Genomic DNA, 15,073 nt, shown 5'->3' with positions numbered 1-15,073 from the left:
GCAATAAGTTGGAATGAGAAAAAATATACTTGTCTTACTTTAACTTATTGCACCGGTGCAACAGTGCAGCTAGAAAGAACAGACCAAATATATCTTTCTAACCTAACTTAAACTGAAGTTTCAAACGTAAATGTAATTATCCAACACATACTACGACCATATTTAAGTAAGGTATTGTGCTTTTAAGAATTTTATCGTCAATACTAAATAGTAAAAACTAGTTTGATAGTTCGTGAAAAACTATTATTGTATTATTATAAGTAATAATTTTCAAAAAAGCTATAGATTCCATGGCATTTCCACTAAATGACCAGGTTTATACAAAATCTTTTACTCCAAGAGAGTACGAGGTAAGTGAAAGATAGTTTGGATAATATCGAAGCTTGATAAGTGTATGGAAATGTACGTGATGATATTTACAATATATCACCAACTAATTTGTAGGTAGAACTTCTTTATACAGCGAAAGAAAAAAATATAATTGTCTGTTTGGGAAAAAATTCTGAGCAAACCTTTCTTTCTATAAAATTGATTCAAGAGTTTGCAACTAATAATAGGAGGTAACAATAAACGAATTCTTGTTCTATCTCTCTCTCTCTCTCTCTCTTCTGCTCTTTCTCTCTCTCTCTCTCTCTCTCTCTCTCTCTCTCTCTCTCTCTCTCTCTCTCTCTCTCTCTCTGTCTGTCTCTCTCTCTCTCTCTCTCTCACTTGCTCACTCATTAATAGAGTTGTCTTATTGATAAATATTAGCAAAACAAGTATTATTTTTTATATGAAGAATGTTTATCATTATGTGATTATTTAAATCTCTATATAGAAATTATATAAAAGTTTAATATAAAAATGCTTTACTTGCTTTACACAAAGTATCCCAAGTTTATTAAGTTTAATATCTAATTATAGAATATATTAAATTTGTTGCACTATTTGTTAAATATACTTTGTAATTCATCTTATTTATATAGATTAATCAGCGATGGTGGAAAACGAGCAGTATATATACTAAACGATCAAAACAAGTGTACAATAATAGGAACTTACATAAAGCAATTAACGGATCTGAAAGTACTAGCATGCAATTCTGGTGCACTTGAGGAATTTGATGAAAGTTTTCAAAGTTCTCATGTAAGAATAATATAATAAGTATTTATCTTAAAGGAAAATTAATTTCTTTTAAGATTTAAAGCAAGTATATACCTTTATTATATACCTTTTATTTTATACATTTTATATATTTTGTACATATAGATATTAGTTGGAACACTAAAGGTCTACGCACAACTAATATCGGAAAAGAAACTTTCACCATGTCACATAAATCTAGTCATAGTAGACGAGTGCCATAAGTCTATCCAAGATAGCAATCTAAAGTTTGTTCTGCAAACTTTTTTATCGTGCAACAATGTTCCTAGAATAATTGGATTAGCGGTACCGGTGTTTAATTTGACACAAGAACCTGGAAGATTGGGCTTAGAGATAGAGAAAGTAGAAACTGCCTTCCAGTGTCAAGTGGAAACTGCTAATGATATTCTTTCAATAATACGGTAAATTTAATTACATTTGTTGACATTGTTTTTGTTGATTCTGAAATTAACTTGCGAGAATGATTTTTAGTTACAGTCCAAAACCAAGAGAGTATGTTGTGGAATATGATAGGGGAGAAAAGAAAGACTTGTATAATACGCTTAAAAGTTGCGTTCTACATGCGATTGAATTTTTACGGGATCATCGGTATGATCCAATGGAGATTTATACCGAAGAATTTTATGAGGACATTCAAAAAATTCCTGACCCCATACAAAAACCTTTTGAGATGATGCAAGATTTTTTGTACATATTGGAAACTCTTGGACCATGGTGTGCGGATCGTGCTGCTCTAACGTTACTATTTCTAACAGAAAAATTGAAAATCAAAACTCCATATGAGAGGCATTATCTTCTATTAAACATGATGACATCTGTTTTTATAAAAATTCGGTAAGTATAATGATAAGTATAATATCGATTATAACATGATATCTATATGCTATGTACGCTACACGCGCTTTAGCGTACAGAAAGTTTAAATTAGTGTCCAATTTAGTATAGTACACACAAAAATTATATCAATTTTACAGTGCCCTTTGTGATAACGAATTTCAACATTTATCTGAGAAAGAAAGGATATATCAATATAGTACTCCAAAAGTTCATCGACTATTGCAAATCTTAAAAATTTACACTCCTTTTTATATCAGAGAGACTAACACTCCAGAAAAGAAGGCGAATGCTGGTAAGAATCTTTTCAAATTTATGAGCATACAACAATATATTTTCACATTTATTTAGAAATATTTTTGTATTTTCCTCAGATATTAATTCAAAGAATTGTGTTACTAAAAGTGACAAAAATATTTCTTTCTCGAGAAATCAGGAAAAACCTGTGAAAAGGTTTGGAGGTAATTGGAAATCTAACGATGATAATTACAAAAAGTACAAATCACAACGTTACCCCTGTAGTGGTACAGATCCTGATCACCTCTGTGGAGTAATTTTTGTGGACAAAGGATTCACAGCTAAAGTTTTATTTTATTTATTAAGCGTATGTGTATAAATATCAGTGCGGTAATTGCAAAATATTGTACGACTATTAATTTTTAAACATTTATTGCTCATAGGAAATATGCAAACATGACGAAGATTTGCACTTTTTGTCACCTCTTTATACCATTGAAAGAAACCCTGATGACGTTGGTTATTCAAGAGATTTAGAAATGGAACATAGAAAGCAGGAAGAAGTCTTAAAGCGATTTAGAATTCATGAATGCAACTTATTGATTGCAACTTCAATCTTGGAAGAAGGTTTGTAAAAACTTTTTATCACATTATGTATTTTTATAGCACGTGTATGCGTATTATAGTACACTATTTTCTTTTTTCTATACCTTTATACTTTATAATTTTTTTCGCGGAAACATTACATTTATCTATCATGATAGATATCGTTTCCTAATGTATCAATGGTACATTTTACAGGCATCGATATTCCAAAATGCAATTTTGTGATGAGATATGACTTTCCGAAGAATTATCAGTCATATATACAATGTAAGAGTAGAGCGAGAGCCATGGATGCCTTGCATGTATTATTGGTGCCACAAGAAGCATCTAAAGAACTTATATGGCAGTTAGCTCAATATCAATATATAGAAAAGGTATAACTTGCAAAAGTCAATTTTATATAATCCATCTTGAATAAAGTCCTAGTGTCTTGTTAGGCTCCTGTTATCTCAGTGCAGTCATATCGAATTATGATATTTTAAGTGAGAAAGTATATGAATTTTTTCTTGCTACATATTTCAAAGTTAAAATAGCGCGCGTGTGTATGTGTGTGTGTAAAATTTAGTTTGTATTTTATTTTATATTTATTTTATATTTATTTTCTTTTAAATATGGGGATGTATCTTCTGGCAATCAAAACGGTAACTGATGTGATTTAAGACTGTTGTAATTTACCAGGAGAGTAGTATATTTTATTTTTAATATATATTATGAATTTATTTTGAATGCATATCGAATGGTATGTTAAAAACAAACAAATTCATGTCAACAACGTTGCATAATGCAAGAAAATGACTCGTATGATTTCTCGTCTATTATTGCAATTCGCATAACTGACGTGAGAAAACAAGAGAAATCTTATTTAATTCGTATTCGGGCTTATCTTTACAAGTCACAGTATTGCATACGTTTTATTTGATTTATTCATCAACTTCAGTGCGTACCAGTTTTATTATCAACCTTTAATGTGGTTCATTATCTGTGCCAACTTCAGTCGAAAATTGTAATGGAAGAGCATCAATCTATTTTGTAGACTTTATTATTAAAATGTTCTAATAAAGAGCTAACTGAGGACGAAGAGACTGAAGCAGACATGTATGCTGCAATGATACCACATTACAAACCACTCAATGGTGACGATGCTCCTAAAGTGACTTTTAATTCTGCTATTTCGTTAGTTAATAGGTAACATAATATTTTATTTATCTTATTTAGAATATTTATTGTTAGTGAAAATCACAATACACTTACTGTACTAAATTAAAATAAGCCAATATTAATGCTTTAAATCACGCAGATATTGCGCGAAATTACCGAGCGATACATTCACGAGATTAACACCAGAATGGCGTATTGAGAGGGTAAACGTCCATGATACAGTCATGTATATTTGTTTGTTACGTCTTCCTATTAATTCACCGTTGAAATATGTTATTACGGTAAATAATTATATTTTATATAATACGTATAGATTATATTATGGCATAGGGATTATATTATAATTATAGCATCATGTTTTTTTAATCGTAATTTAATTTATTCTATTTTGAGAGATAATTTTCACTTACTGAAAATTTGAAGAACAAATATTGCTCTAATTTACACGGAGTTTTAACTAGTAACTAACCCAATAACTTGTCTTTCTTTTTTCAAATTTTATATTAAAATTGTGTTAAAACGAGATTTGCTAAAAATTGAGTAAGGTTTATGATTTGATTATTTTGTCGTCTGACTCCAGATGAGATTAATGTCTTGCATTATTTTCTCTTTTGATTTTTAATTTTTACATGTTTATTCTCGGATAATTTACAATGTCACTGTGACGTTTTTATGAAATAATTCCATTATTTATATATATATGTATATAATAAAATGATATTAGTAGTTAGGAATCTTAGAAAACGGTTACGTATGTAATTGTACTATTTATACGACGCCTTTTTCTTTATTTCTTATTTCGCGTCTTAGTCATATCCAATGCCGAATAGAGCGATGGCTAGACGTATGGCTGCCTTGCAAATGTGTATCGATCTACATCGAGAAAATGAGATAGATGATAATTTATTACCTATCGGAAAGGAAAACTTTAAAGCTAAACCCGAAGATGCAGAGGTACCCGCCTTGCCAGATGAAAGCAGAGCTGACTTTTCAGAAGCTAGACCGGGGACGACAAAACGGCGACAATATTATTATAAAAAGGTTTCTGCAATATATTTTTTTTAATTTTCAGTTTTCCGATACAATTAAACAGTAGTAATTAATGGCGAATTTGGTTGGGTGCAGCAGTGCGCACTAGTGCGCCCTCGTTCAGTGTTTCGTATTCTGTTGGCTTGTATTTAGAATGGGAAAAACTAAACTGCACTAAACGAGGGTGCACTCAGTGCGCACTGGTGCAATCCAATCGAATTTGTCATAAAATTTGTATTTTTTGCATAATTCCATTCCAGACAGCTGAAGCATTAACGGATTGTAGACCGGTAGTTGGAGTACCGTCTTATCTATATCACATTAACATGGTACTAAGTTGTCCTTTACCCGAAGAGCAAAATACACGTGGTAGACGTATTTATCCTCCTGAAGAATCGGCCATTGGATTTGGTATACTTACATTAAAGAAGATACCCAAGGTAATAGGCTTCTTTTACATATTGTTAGAATAAACATATTCTTAGAATTATTTAAGAAACTTAATTTTCTTAACCTACGTATTTTACCTAGCTTACTTTCTTTTTACAGTTGTGTCCATTCCCTATTTATACTAGGTCTGGTGAAGTTCATGTGCAATTAAAACTTAGTAAGGAAACTGTAATTCTGGATGAAGTTCAGATAGAAAGAGTTGACACTTTTCTTAATTATACTTTTACAAACGTTTTGAGATTACAAAAATATCTAATGCTCTTTGATCCAAACGCTTCCGAGAATTCATATATAATTGTACCAGTAAAAATACGTAAGTATAAAAGTTCCTTTTCTACAATGAAAAAACAAATATAAATTTTAATTTTTGAGATAAATCCTACAACGGATCCAAATTTTATCGCAATTGTATCCATAATTTTACATTCTTTCTGCTTTTAATGTCAAAATTACTAAATGTATTCACATAATGTAATAAGAAATGTATAAATGTAAGACATGTTATTACGAAAATGTTACGTGTCATGTATAACATGTGTGTGCGATATGTACAATGTTTTGTTAATTTTTGAATAATTGTATATTTAAATCTCTATGCGATATATTCGATTCTATTTTTATTTCTGTTTTGCGAATTATGCAATAATATAAATACATTAAAATTGATCATTTTCTATCAATTTTCTTCCCAAAAATATAGAATCGTTTTAGAGAAATTCAAAATTTGTATACGAAAAATAGTAGAATATATAATATTTGTAAAACTTTTTAGTTGCGTCTGAAGGATCGGATGTTAGTGTGGATTGGAATTTTTTGGAATGTATTTATCAGAACCGAAATGCAGTGCCAACTAAGATTCCAGAAGAAGATAGAAAAAATTTTAAATTTGATCCATCTAAATATTATGATGCTGTAATCATGCCATGGTATAGAAGTCAAGATCAACCGCAGGTATATATTATATGCTAGAAATTAAATCTATAGAACTATGTAAAGTTCTTGTGTTTGTTGTGCTCCATCCCAAAATCTCTTTCGCGGTATTACACTTCTTCTTTTTCCTTTTCACAGTACTTCTATGTAGCGGAAATATGCACGAACTTAAATCCAAAATCTTCTTTTCCCGGACATGACTATAGCACTTTTGAAGAATATTACTTGAAAAAGTACGGAATACAAATACAAAATCTAGAGCAATCATTGTTAGATGTGGATCATACATCAGCCAGATTAAACTTTTTAACTCCTAGGTGACGCAACAACAATTATTCTATATTTATCAAAACAATTGTCGAGGCGTTGTCCGTTCTGCTTGTTTCGACACAATCTTTTAAACAATTTAATAATTTTTTACTCTAGATATGTAAATCGCAAAGGTGTCGCATTACCTACAAGCAGCGAAGAGACAAAACGTGCAAAGAGAGAAAATTTAGAACAGAAACAAATTCTCGTTGCTGAATTATGCGCTATTCATCCTTTTCCAGCGTCTTTATGGAGACAAGCGGTCTGCTTACCCTGCATATTATATAGAATCAATGCCTTGTTGCTCGCTAATCAGATACGATGTCAAGTTGCACATATGATAAATTTAGGACAAGAAAATCTGAATTCAGGTACGCGATCTGGAAATTTATATATATATTTTCAGGAAATAATTATTCGCGAAAAAATTATTCTAGATTTCGAGTGGCCGGCGTTAGATTTTGGGTGGAGCTTGGCAGAGGTATTGAAAAAATCGAAGGAAACGGAAAAAACGAAACAGACTAAAAGTGACAATATTCAGGATTCGTCTTTGAACGATGTAGACAGTAATAAGTGTCAAAATGTGACATCTGGCCAAGATACGAATAATAAACAGTATATATCGTCCAACGAGATTGAGTCGTGCAAACAAGTGAAACTGGAACCCACCGACAATGCACGAACCGATGAAGTAGAGAAAGATGAGACGATTGCAGACGAGGAGCAGAAAGATGATGAGCTGGAGATTGGTACATGGTCAAACGATATGGCATGGTCAAACGATGTGACGATGAATTCTTCGATGGATTATAACACTTCGGATAATCTGAAATCGTTTCCTCTAAATGTGACGGCTTGTGTGTTGCCACAAGATTTTGTTTGGAATGACATTCGATATGGTTCGCCAACGTACGAGTCTGATTTCGATGGTTACGAATCAGATGACGTATATAGCGACGGCTTTGCCGATACATCTGACGAAAGTGAGGCTGAAAGTAGGGGTTTAAAGATTTCTTACATGGGAGAAAATATCGCCGAAGCAGTGGAGGATGAGAAACAAATATGTAAACAGGAGATCAACAAAAAAATCTTGGATCTTTTAGAGACGGAAAAAAATTTTGACAATAATTTTTGGATGTATGCGGAAAAGGATCAAGAGTTATCACTCGCGAAACATAAAGAAGCACATTATGAGTTTGCCAAGAGAAAGGAGCACGAAATAATGACTGACGGTACTTTTATATCTTGCAATTCAGATATTGCGATTAAGAGGAAAAACTCATTGAGTTGCCAAACTGAGTGCAAAAAGCCGAATTATAAACATAAAGACTATATAGAAACTGTTGTAAAAAGATTTACTTGCGAAGTATTAAATAAGAAGCTACCTAATGAATCTGCTCGCATGATAAAAAAAGAGATTAACAAACCAAACGAAGGAAATTATTTAAATAACCATCTCTTTAGTTTCGATTATCAACCAGAATTAAAAGGTCATCCAGGACCAAGTCCTAGTCTGATCCTCCAAGCTTTAACAATGTCTAATGCGAATGATGGGATTAATTTAGAGCGGTTGGAAACTATCGGCGATTCATTCCTCAAGTATGCTATAACTACATATTTGTATTGCACGTATGACAATATCCACGAAGGAAAGCTTAGTCACTTGAGATCAAAGCAGGTATGTGTTATGTTATTATTAATAAGCATTACGACTCTAATCTTTCGATTATTACACTTTTATCTGTTTCCATTTTAGGTCAGCAATTTAAATCTTTACAGACTCGGCAGACAGAAGATGCTCGGCGAGAGCATGATAGCGACCAAGTTTGAGCCGCATGACAATTGGCTACCTCCTTGTTACTACGTTCCCAAGGAACTCGAGCAAGCATTGATCGAATCTGGCGTCCCTTCTGCTCTGTGGAATCAAGCTGATATTCCTACTTTGCAAGCCGTTAACCCTACCGAAATAACTCAACTCGTTAAAGAGACTGAGGAAAAACTCGTCATTATGAAAAGTGAATTGGATAAAAACGAAAGTAGACTGTCAAACAATTTAGATAATTTGCGATGCTTCATACCTTACAATTTAATTACGCAGCACAGTATTCCCGATAAAAGTATCGCGGATTGTGTGGAAGCTTTGATAGGAGCATATTTAATAGCATGTGGACCCCGTGGGGCGCTTCTCTTCATGACTTGGTTAGGAATTCATGTTTTGCCTACCGAGCAAGTTTGTGTGATAAGCGAAAATGAGCCAGAAGAAAGAATACCCGGTAGTACACCATACATAAAGAAAGTCGATCAACGTGGTAAAACTACATGGACACAAGTGAGTAGTGCGTGTGTGTTTGGTGGGGGGGAGGGGGGTGTAAAAAAGCATAATGTACGTATGCTTTCTTAAAAATAAACCTTTTTAAACTATACTTTTTTTTATTTCGTTTATATATATGTAATGAAATCTTTTTCTGTGTTTATGGCTGCGGTCGACTTGACGCTACAAATGCCTCGAAGTGTTTGATTGACCAATTGAAACAATGAACTTTACGAATTGACCTTTCAAAGAATGCTTCGAAGCATTCGTAGTGGCAACTCGATCGCATCCTATATATAATAGTTCTGCATCTAAATATTTTCAGATTTGTTATGGAAAGTTGGAAGAACCACAAAATCCATTGCTCCGTTACATTCATGATCCGGAGAGCGAACTGTATATGATGCTCGACGGGTACGAAGAATTGGAAAAAAGTATAGGATATAAATTTCGTGACAGTAGTTATCTTTTGCAAGCATTCACGCATGCCTCTTATCAGCCAAACCGATTAACAGATTGTTATCAACGTTTGGAATTTCTTGGCGATGCTGTACTAGGTAAATTTTTTTTTATTGATATCAAACTTCAGTAATGTAATTGTTATTCTCATCGAAATTATATCTGGTGTTTCAGATTATTTAATAACTAGACATTTATATGAGGATTCTCGGCAACATTCGCCAGGTGCTTTAACTGATTTAAGATCCGCTTTAGTCAATAACACGATATTTGCTTCTTTAGCTGTGAGGTGTGGTTTTCATAAATATTTTCGCCACCTTTCTCCTGGGCTAAGTGTAGTAATAAATCGTTTTGTCAGAATACAAGAAGAAAATGGACATTCCATTAGCGAAGAGGTATAAACAATTATTACTATCACTATTGTTGAGTTCGATAAGATATAATTAGTAGGAGTCGCTAGAACATTTCTTTTAAATAAAGACAGGCTGCAAAACTTTATACAAAATGAACCAAATTTATGTTCTTTTAATAAATTGTGTATTTATAAATGTGATGTAGCAATAAATGTACAATGATAATGAATGTATATATATATATATATATATATATATATATATATATATATATATCGTGCGTTTTAGTATTACTTAATTGGCGAAGAGGAATGTGAGGAAGCTGAAGACGTAGAGGTTCCAAAGGCACTAGGTGATGTTTTTGAGTCATTAGCTGGCGCTATTTACTTGGATAGCGGAATGTCTCTTGATGCGGTGTGGAGTGTTTATTACACAATAATGAAGTCAGAAATTGGTAATATACCTCATCAAAAACAAATTATTAAAGTTTATAACATGTGGTCAATTTATTAATGTTATATAATTACAGAACAATTCAGTACAAATGTTCCTAAATCTCCAATTCGTGAATTATTGGAATTAGAACCTGAAACAGCAAAATTTGGTAGGCCTGAGAAATTGGCCGATGGCCGTAGAGTTCGAGTAACCGTAGACGTCTTTGGTAAGGGTTCTTTTAAAGGAATCGGACGAAATTACAGAATTGCAAAATGTACAGCGGCTAAATGCGCCTTAAAGAAGTTAAAAAGCAAAGCACAGAACTATCCAAGGCAAAAACTATGACAAAGCTTATAATTTATAAAAATAACATAATGTATGACAAATTTTTTATTTTCAAGAAAGTTTTAGGAATTGAAAAGATGTTTATGCATCTTAAAATTATGAGTATATATAGTGTACTTATGACATTAAAGAATCTTTCGTTAGAATATTATATCACTGCAGTATGATAGAATATATACATATATATATATATATATATATGTGTGTGTATATGTATATATAAAGACGCTGTTGCATTCGAGCCTAATCATGTTAATTGCATCGACAATTAGAGAGTTGGATATAATATGAAAGGGAAATTAATTATTTATATGTGATTGATAATAAAGTATAATGATGGACGAATGAGTGAATGAAAACGAGAACGAGAGGTAAATAACTTGAAATATTTTATTCGATATTATGCGATGCAAACGTTCTTAACAGTTAGCCGATTAGATAGACGATTAGATCATTTTTTAGATTTCAAATTTACAAAATTTCTTTGTTTACATTTTTCTATATACAATTTTATTTTTAAATCTTTTTATATTTGCTTTAAATCGCATTTATTATTCGAGAACATAATATTTCTTCGCTATTTTAATACATTTTAATAATAAGAGACTTTGTAAGAATCCATTACGTCTGTATGTTTTTCAGTTCAGTCCAGTTTAATTAAGGCTAAAGAGTGATTTGCAAAATAGCCAGTTTTCAACCTTCTATTTTAGGCCCAATCGGGTTTCAATGAGTTTGACATCGTTTTAAAGCTTATTAAACGCTAATTTTAAATACGCAAAGAACTTTTCTGCCAAGTTTCAAGGTGTGAAAATCGTTCCAAATATAATTTTTTTATAGCAAATTAATGTAATAGATAGCACCAAATGGCTTATATAACAAGTTATATAATTATTAATAAATTATTTTCTTCATTTTTAATTATTGTGCAGGTTATTTTCTAATGATTGCTCTGACGATCAGACCATGTAAAATTTAAACTTGTCGACTTGTCTGAAATAAAACATTGGTTTTAAAATGTATTACGCTCTTTTGGAGCATTTTTGACACGTTTATTGGAACTTGGCAGAAAAGATCTTTGCACATTTAGAATCAATGTTTAATAGGCTTTGAAACAACGTCAAACTTATTGAGATCTGGGGACTAGGTCCAAAAGAGTGGATTAAAGTGCAGATCACTTTTTGGTTTATCAAAATATTTTAATAATTATATCATTAGCTTAAAACTCTAGTCTTGCCAGTGCTGCTGATCGCATTTTGTAATTCCCTAATAAAAAAATCTTGAGATATACAGGGTGAACTTTAATGAATAAATCAACTTTTTGAAAAATGGGTTACCGGCTGCAATTTTAATATTATACATATGTACATGTACGGTATATGCACATACATATGTCGGTAATCCATCTGCTATGGCAGAAAGTTAATTTATTCATTATCACAGATAAAATTCATTCTATATCATACACACATACACGCGCGCGCGCACACGCACACACGCACACATTGTATATAAATCTGAAAATGGTAATATTTTACAGTAATCACATTAGGACGTATAAATCATTTTTTAATTTTGATTGTTTATCACAAATTTTTCTATTTTACAATGTATTTTACAATGTATTCTACTTGACAACAATTTTTCTATTTCATAATGTATTTTCATTTAAAAAATCTTTATATTTTATATTTTGTATTATTCAAAATATTACAATAATATTTACATTATATAATTAAACTCAATTAAACCTTGCCTATATCGTGATTATTTCAATGTGGTCATTTTTTATTAAGAATGAAAAATTGGTACACATGCGAGCGCGCACGCACGCACACACGCACACACACACACACACACACACACACACACACACAACAAGAGAAATAACTACGGCAGTTCAAGAGCCGATACAACTAAATTAAAAATTTTATAAAATAGTGATATGGACAAATATTTATAAAATTACATCAACTCCTAGCATTATCCTCTTTCTATTGTAATGTAGATTATCCATAAAATAGGACACATTAAGTAAAAAAGTCTTATGACTTTTATTGTGAGTTTTGTAAGAGAAAGAATAAATAAAATGTTTTGTAATGTGTAAAGTTTTTTAATCTAAGCAAATTAACATAAAAATAGCACAATTTATTTGTAAGATGTATATAATGCGATAATTTTAAATGTCTTTTTAAAAGAGAGCTATGGTACAATAGAGAGCAAATAATAAAGATAACAAAGATATAAAAAAGAGAACGATAAAATATTTCAATGACTTCCAAAAATAAAATTTAGCATTAAAATTATACAAATTCTTTGTAACATCTTGGTTCGTATTGTTTAATTGGATAGAATTATTTCGTTTATGGAATGAATTATCCTCTATCATATTGAATTAAAATCAATAATAAAATCAAGTACTTGATCGACTAAAAAATATGCTATGGCGGCATCTTCACACTCGGAAGTCATTAAGGCCCTCGCACATGAATTGACATAACCGTAACAGTAAGGTTTCAACCAATCACGTACTTGAATTAGCCGGTTACGGCAGGTTACGGTTATGGTCGCCCAATCTGACGCGTCAAAACCTTATGTTATGGTTATGTCAATTCATGTGTGAGGGCCTTTAATACATCTCGAAACTTATCTAAAAGTAGTAACAATTGAGATCTACAAATATTTTCTAAATACATGATCTCTTTCAACTTTTCAAGTGATAGAGCTCCCGCACAGACTTCTGCATAATACAAAATGCATACGCATAAGAGAATTAACCAATCAGAGATCTTTATTTCTATCCTGGGGAGAGAAATAGATGATTCTGATTGATCGATTCTCTTGTGCATTATGCATTTCGTATTATGCAGAGGTCTGTGCGGCGGCCTATAGGGCCTCTGTGCCGCGATTCTGTAACTCGTTAAGAGGTGTCGATATCGTTATACTGTCGTTGCGCAGCTTTTTTACCATGTAAAATATCTGCGCAACAACTGTATGATGATACTGATACCTCTTAACGAGTTAGGGCCATCACACACAAAATGACATGAGCTGCACAAGCATAGCATAAGACCGTTGAACCAATCAGCTCCCAGCATAAGGTCGTCATATTAATTAACATAAGATGCTTATTGGCCTAGCGCTCCTTGCTATGCATATGCAGGTTATGCCACCGTGTGTTGTGGCCCTTATGGTATATGTAATAGTATATCCACACAAACTTGCATAAGCATATGCATAAGGAATTTGATTGGTCTATTTTCTTTTGCAAATGCTTGTAGACCAATCAATTTTCTTATGAATATGCTTATGCGCTTATGCAAGTTTGTGTGGATATACTATTACAGAATAGGCCGTCTGCACAGACTTGTATAACGCGTAGACGCATAAGAAAGTCAATCAATCAGAGTCGTCTATTTGCCTCCTCAAAATAGAAATAAAGACCTCTGATTGATTAATTCTCTTATGCATTTTGTATTATGCAGAAGTCTGTGCGGCGGCCCTTTAGAATCACAGAAGACGGCATTGGCCTGTTCTTTTTAGGCTGCGTTCCGAAATTTACTGTCAGTACTGAAAATCTATAGTACACGTTACATGAACTATAGATTTTCAGTACTGACAGTGAATTTCGGAACATAGCCTTAGCTGCACTGCTGCATTGGCAACGGCAATAAGTTAATATGAGAAAAAATATATTTGTCTCACTTTAACTTGTTGTACCAGTGCAATTAAAAAGAACAGGCCACATGTTTCAGCGACGCTGACGGATATGGCTCCCGCACAAACTTTTGCATAACGCATAACGTATGTACATAAGCAAATTGATTGGTCCATGAGCAAAGTGCATAAGAAATTTAACCAATAGAATTTCTTATGCATTTATGTTATGCGTTAAGGCCATCACACAATGCCAACAGGCAATAGAAACAGGAAATAAAGAAAGAAAGAGAGAAGATCCTTTCTCTCTTTCTCTCTTTCATTATTTCTATTCCTATTGCCTGTTGCCTGGCATTGTGTTTAGGCCCTTAGGTGTAGTCTACAATGAAGACTTAAGGCCCCCGCACACACTTTTGCATAACGCATAACGTATGTACATAAGCAAATAGATTGGTCCATAAGCAAAGTGCATAAGAAATTCAACCAATCGAATTTCTTATGCATTTATGTTATGCGTTATGCAAAAGTGTGTGCGGAGGCCTTTATTCTATAAAAGTGGTTACTCAAGATGGCTAACACGCATACAACACATGAATGTACACTGTAGAAAAAAACATGCTGATGCGCATGTCACAAGGCTGCGGTCCACTTGACGCTACAAATGCTTCGAAGCGTTTGATTGACCAATTGAAACAAAGATTTTTACGAATTGACCAATTGTCCCCATTCCTCATCGTACTCCCACTACCGATATGGCTGATATCTATCTCCTGTGATTTTTTATATTCTTTATTGCGCCAATTAGCTCTGTTTTCGTTTT

The 15,073-nt window shown here is 32.5% G+C and overlaps 1 protein-coding gene across 3 annotated transcripts; it reads left to right on the top strand.

Moving 5' to 3' along the window:
• LOC105832644 (endoribonuclease Dcr-1) lies at positions 1-12,099 on the top strand. 3 transcript variants are annotated; one of them, XM_012673778.3, is made up of 24 exons: positions 1-166; positions 280-350; positions 445-560; positions 966-1,125; positions 1,249-1,544; positions 1,615-1,977; positions 2,118-2,272; positions 2,352-2,581; positions 2,658-2,841; positions 3,016-3,194; positions 3,854-4,005; positions 4,118-4,259; positions 4,789-5,019; positions 5,268-5,447; positions 5,557-5,770; positions 6,230-6,408; positions 6,526-6,704; positions 6,814-7,067; positions 7,134-8,374; positions 8,453-9,025; positions 9,333-9,564; positions 9,641-9,861; positions 10,108-10,273; positions 10,349-12,099. In XM_012673778.3, exons 2-24 carry the CDS (start codon positions 291-293, stop codon positions 10,597-10,599), a joined length of 5,958 nt encoding a protein of 1,985 aa, XP_012529232.1. In that variant the 5' UTR covers positions 1-166; positions 280-290; the 3' UTR covers positions 10,600-12,099. The 3 variants fall into 3 exon arrangements, with proteins under 3 accessions (XP_012529232.1, XP_012529231.1, XP_036145450.1); XM_012673777.3 differs by having other exon boundaries at positions 1-171; XM_036289557.1 differs by having other exon boundaries at positions 1-350.
• Positions 12,100-15,073: the final 2,974 nt, after the last annotated feature.

The sequence above is a fragment of the Monomorium pharaonis genome, chromosome 7 (genome assembly GCF_013373865.1).
Source record: "Monomorium pharaonis isolate MP-MQ-018 chromosome 7, ASM1337386v2, whole genome shotgun sequence".
NCBI classification, from domain to species: Eukaryota; Metazoa; Arthropoda; class Insecta; order Hymenoptera; family Formicidae; genus Monomorium; species Monomorium pharaonis.
Note: the sequence above shows the minus strand (reverse complement) of the source record. Positions and strands in the feature narration are given on the sequence as shown.

Coding starts and splice junctions, on each gene's coding strand:
- LOC105832644 (XM_012673778.3), top strand. CDS start 291: ATGGCATTTCCACTAAATGACCAGGTTTATACAAAATCTTTTACTCCA. Junction 1,978..2,117: donor TCTGTTTTTATAAAAATTCG/GTAAGTATAATG, acceptor TCAATTTTACAG/TGCCCTTTGTGATAACGAAT. Junction 5,448..5,556: donor CATTAAAGAAGATACCCAAG/GTAATAGGCTTC, acceptor TTCTTTTTACAG/TTGTGTCCATTCCCTATTTA.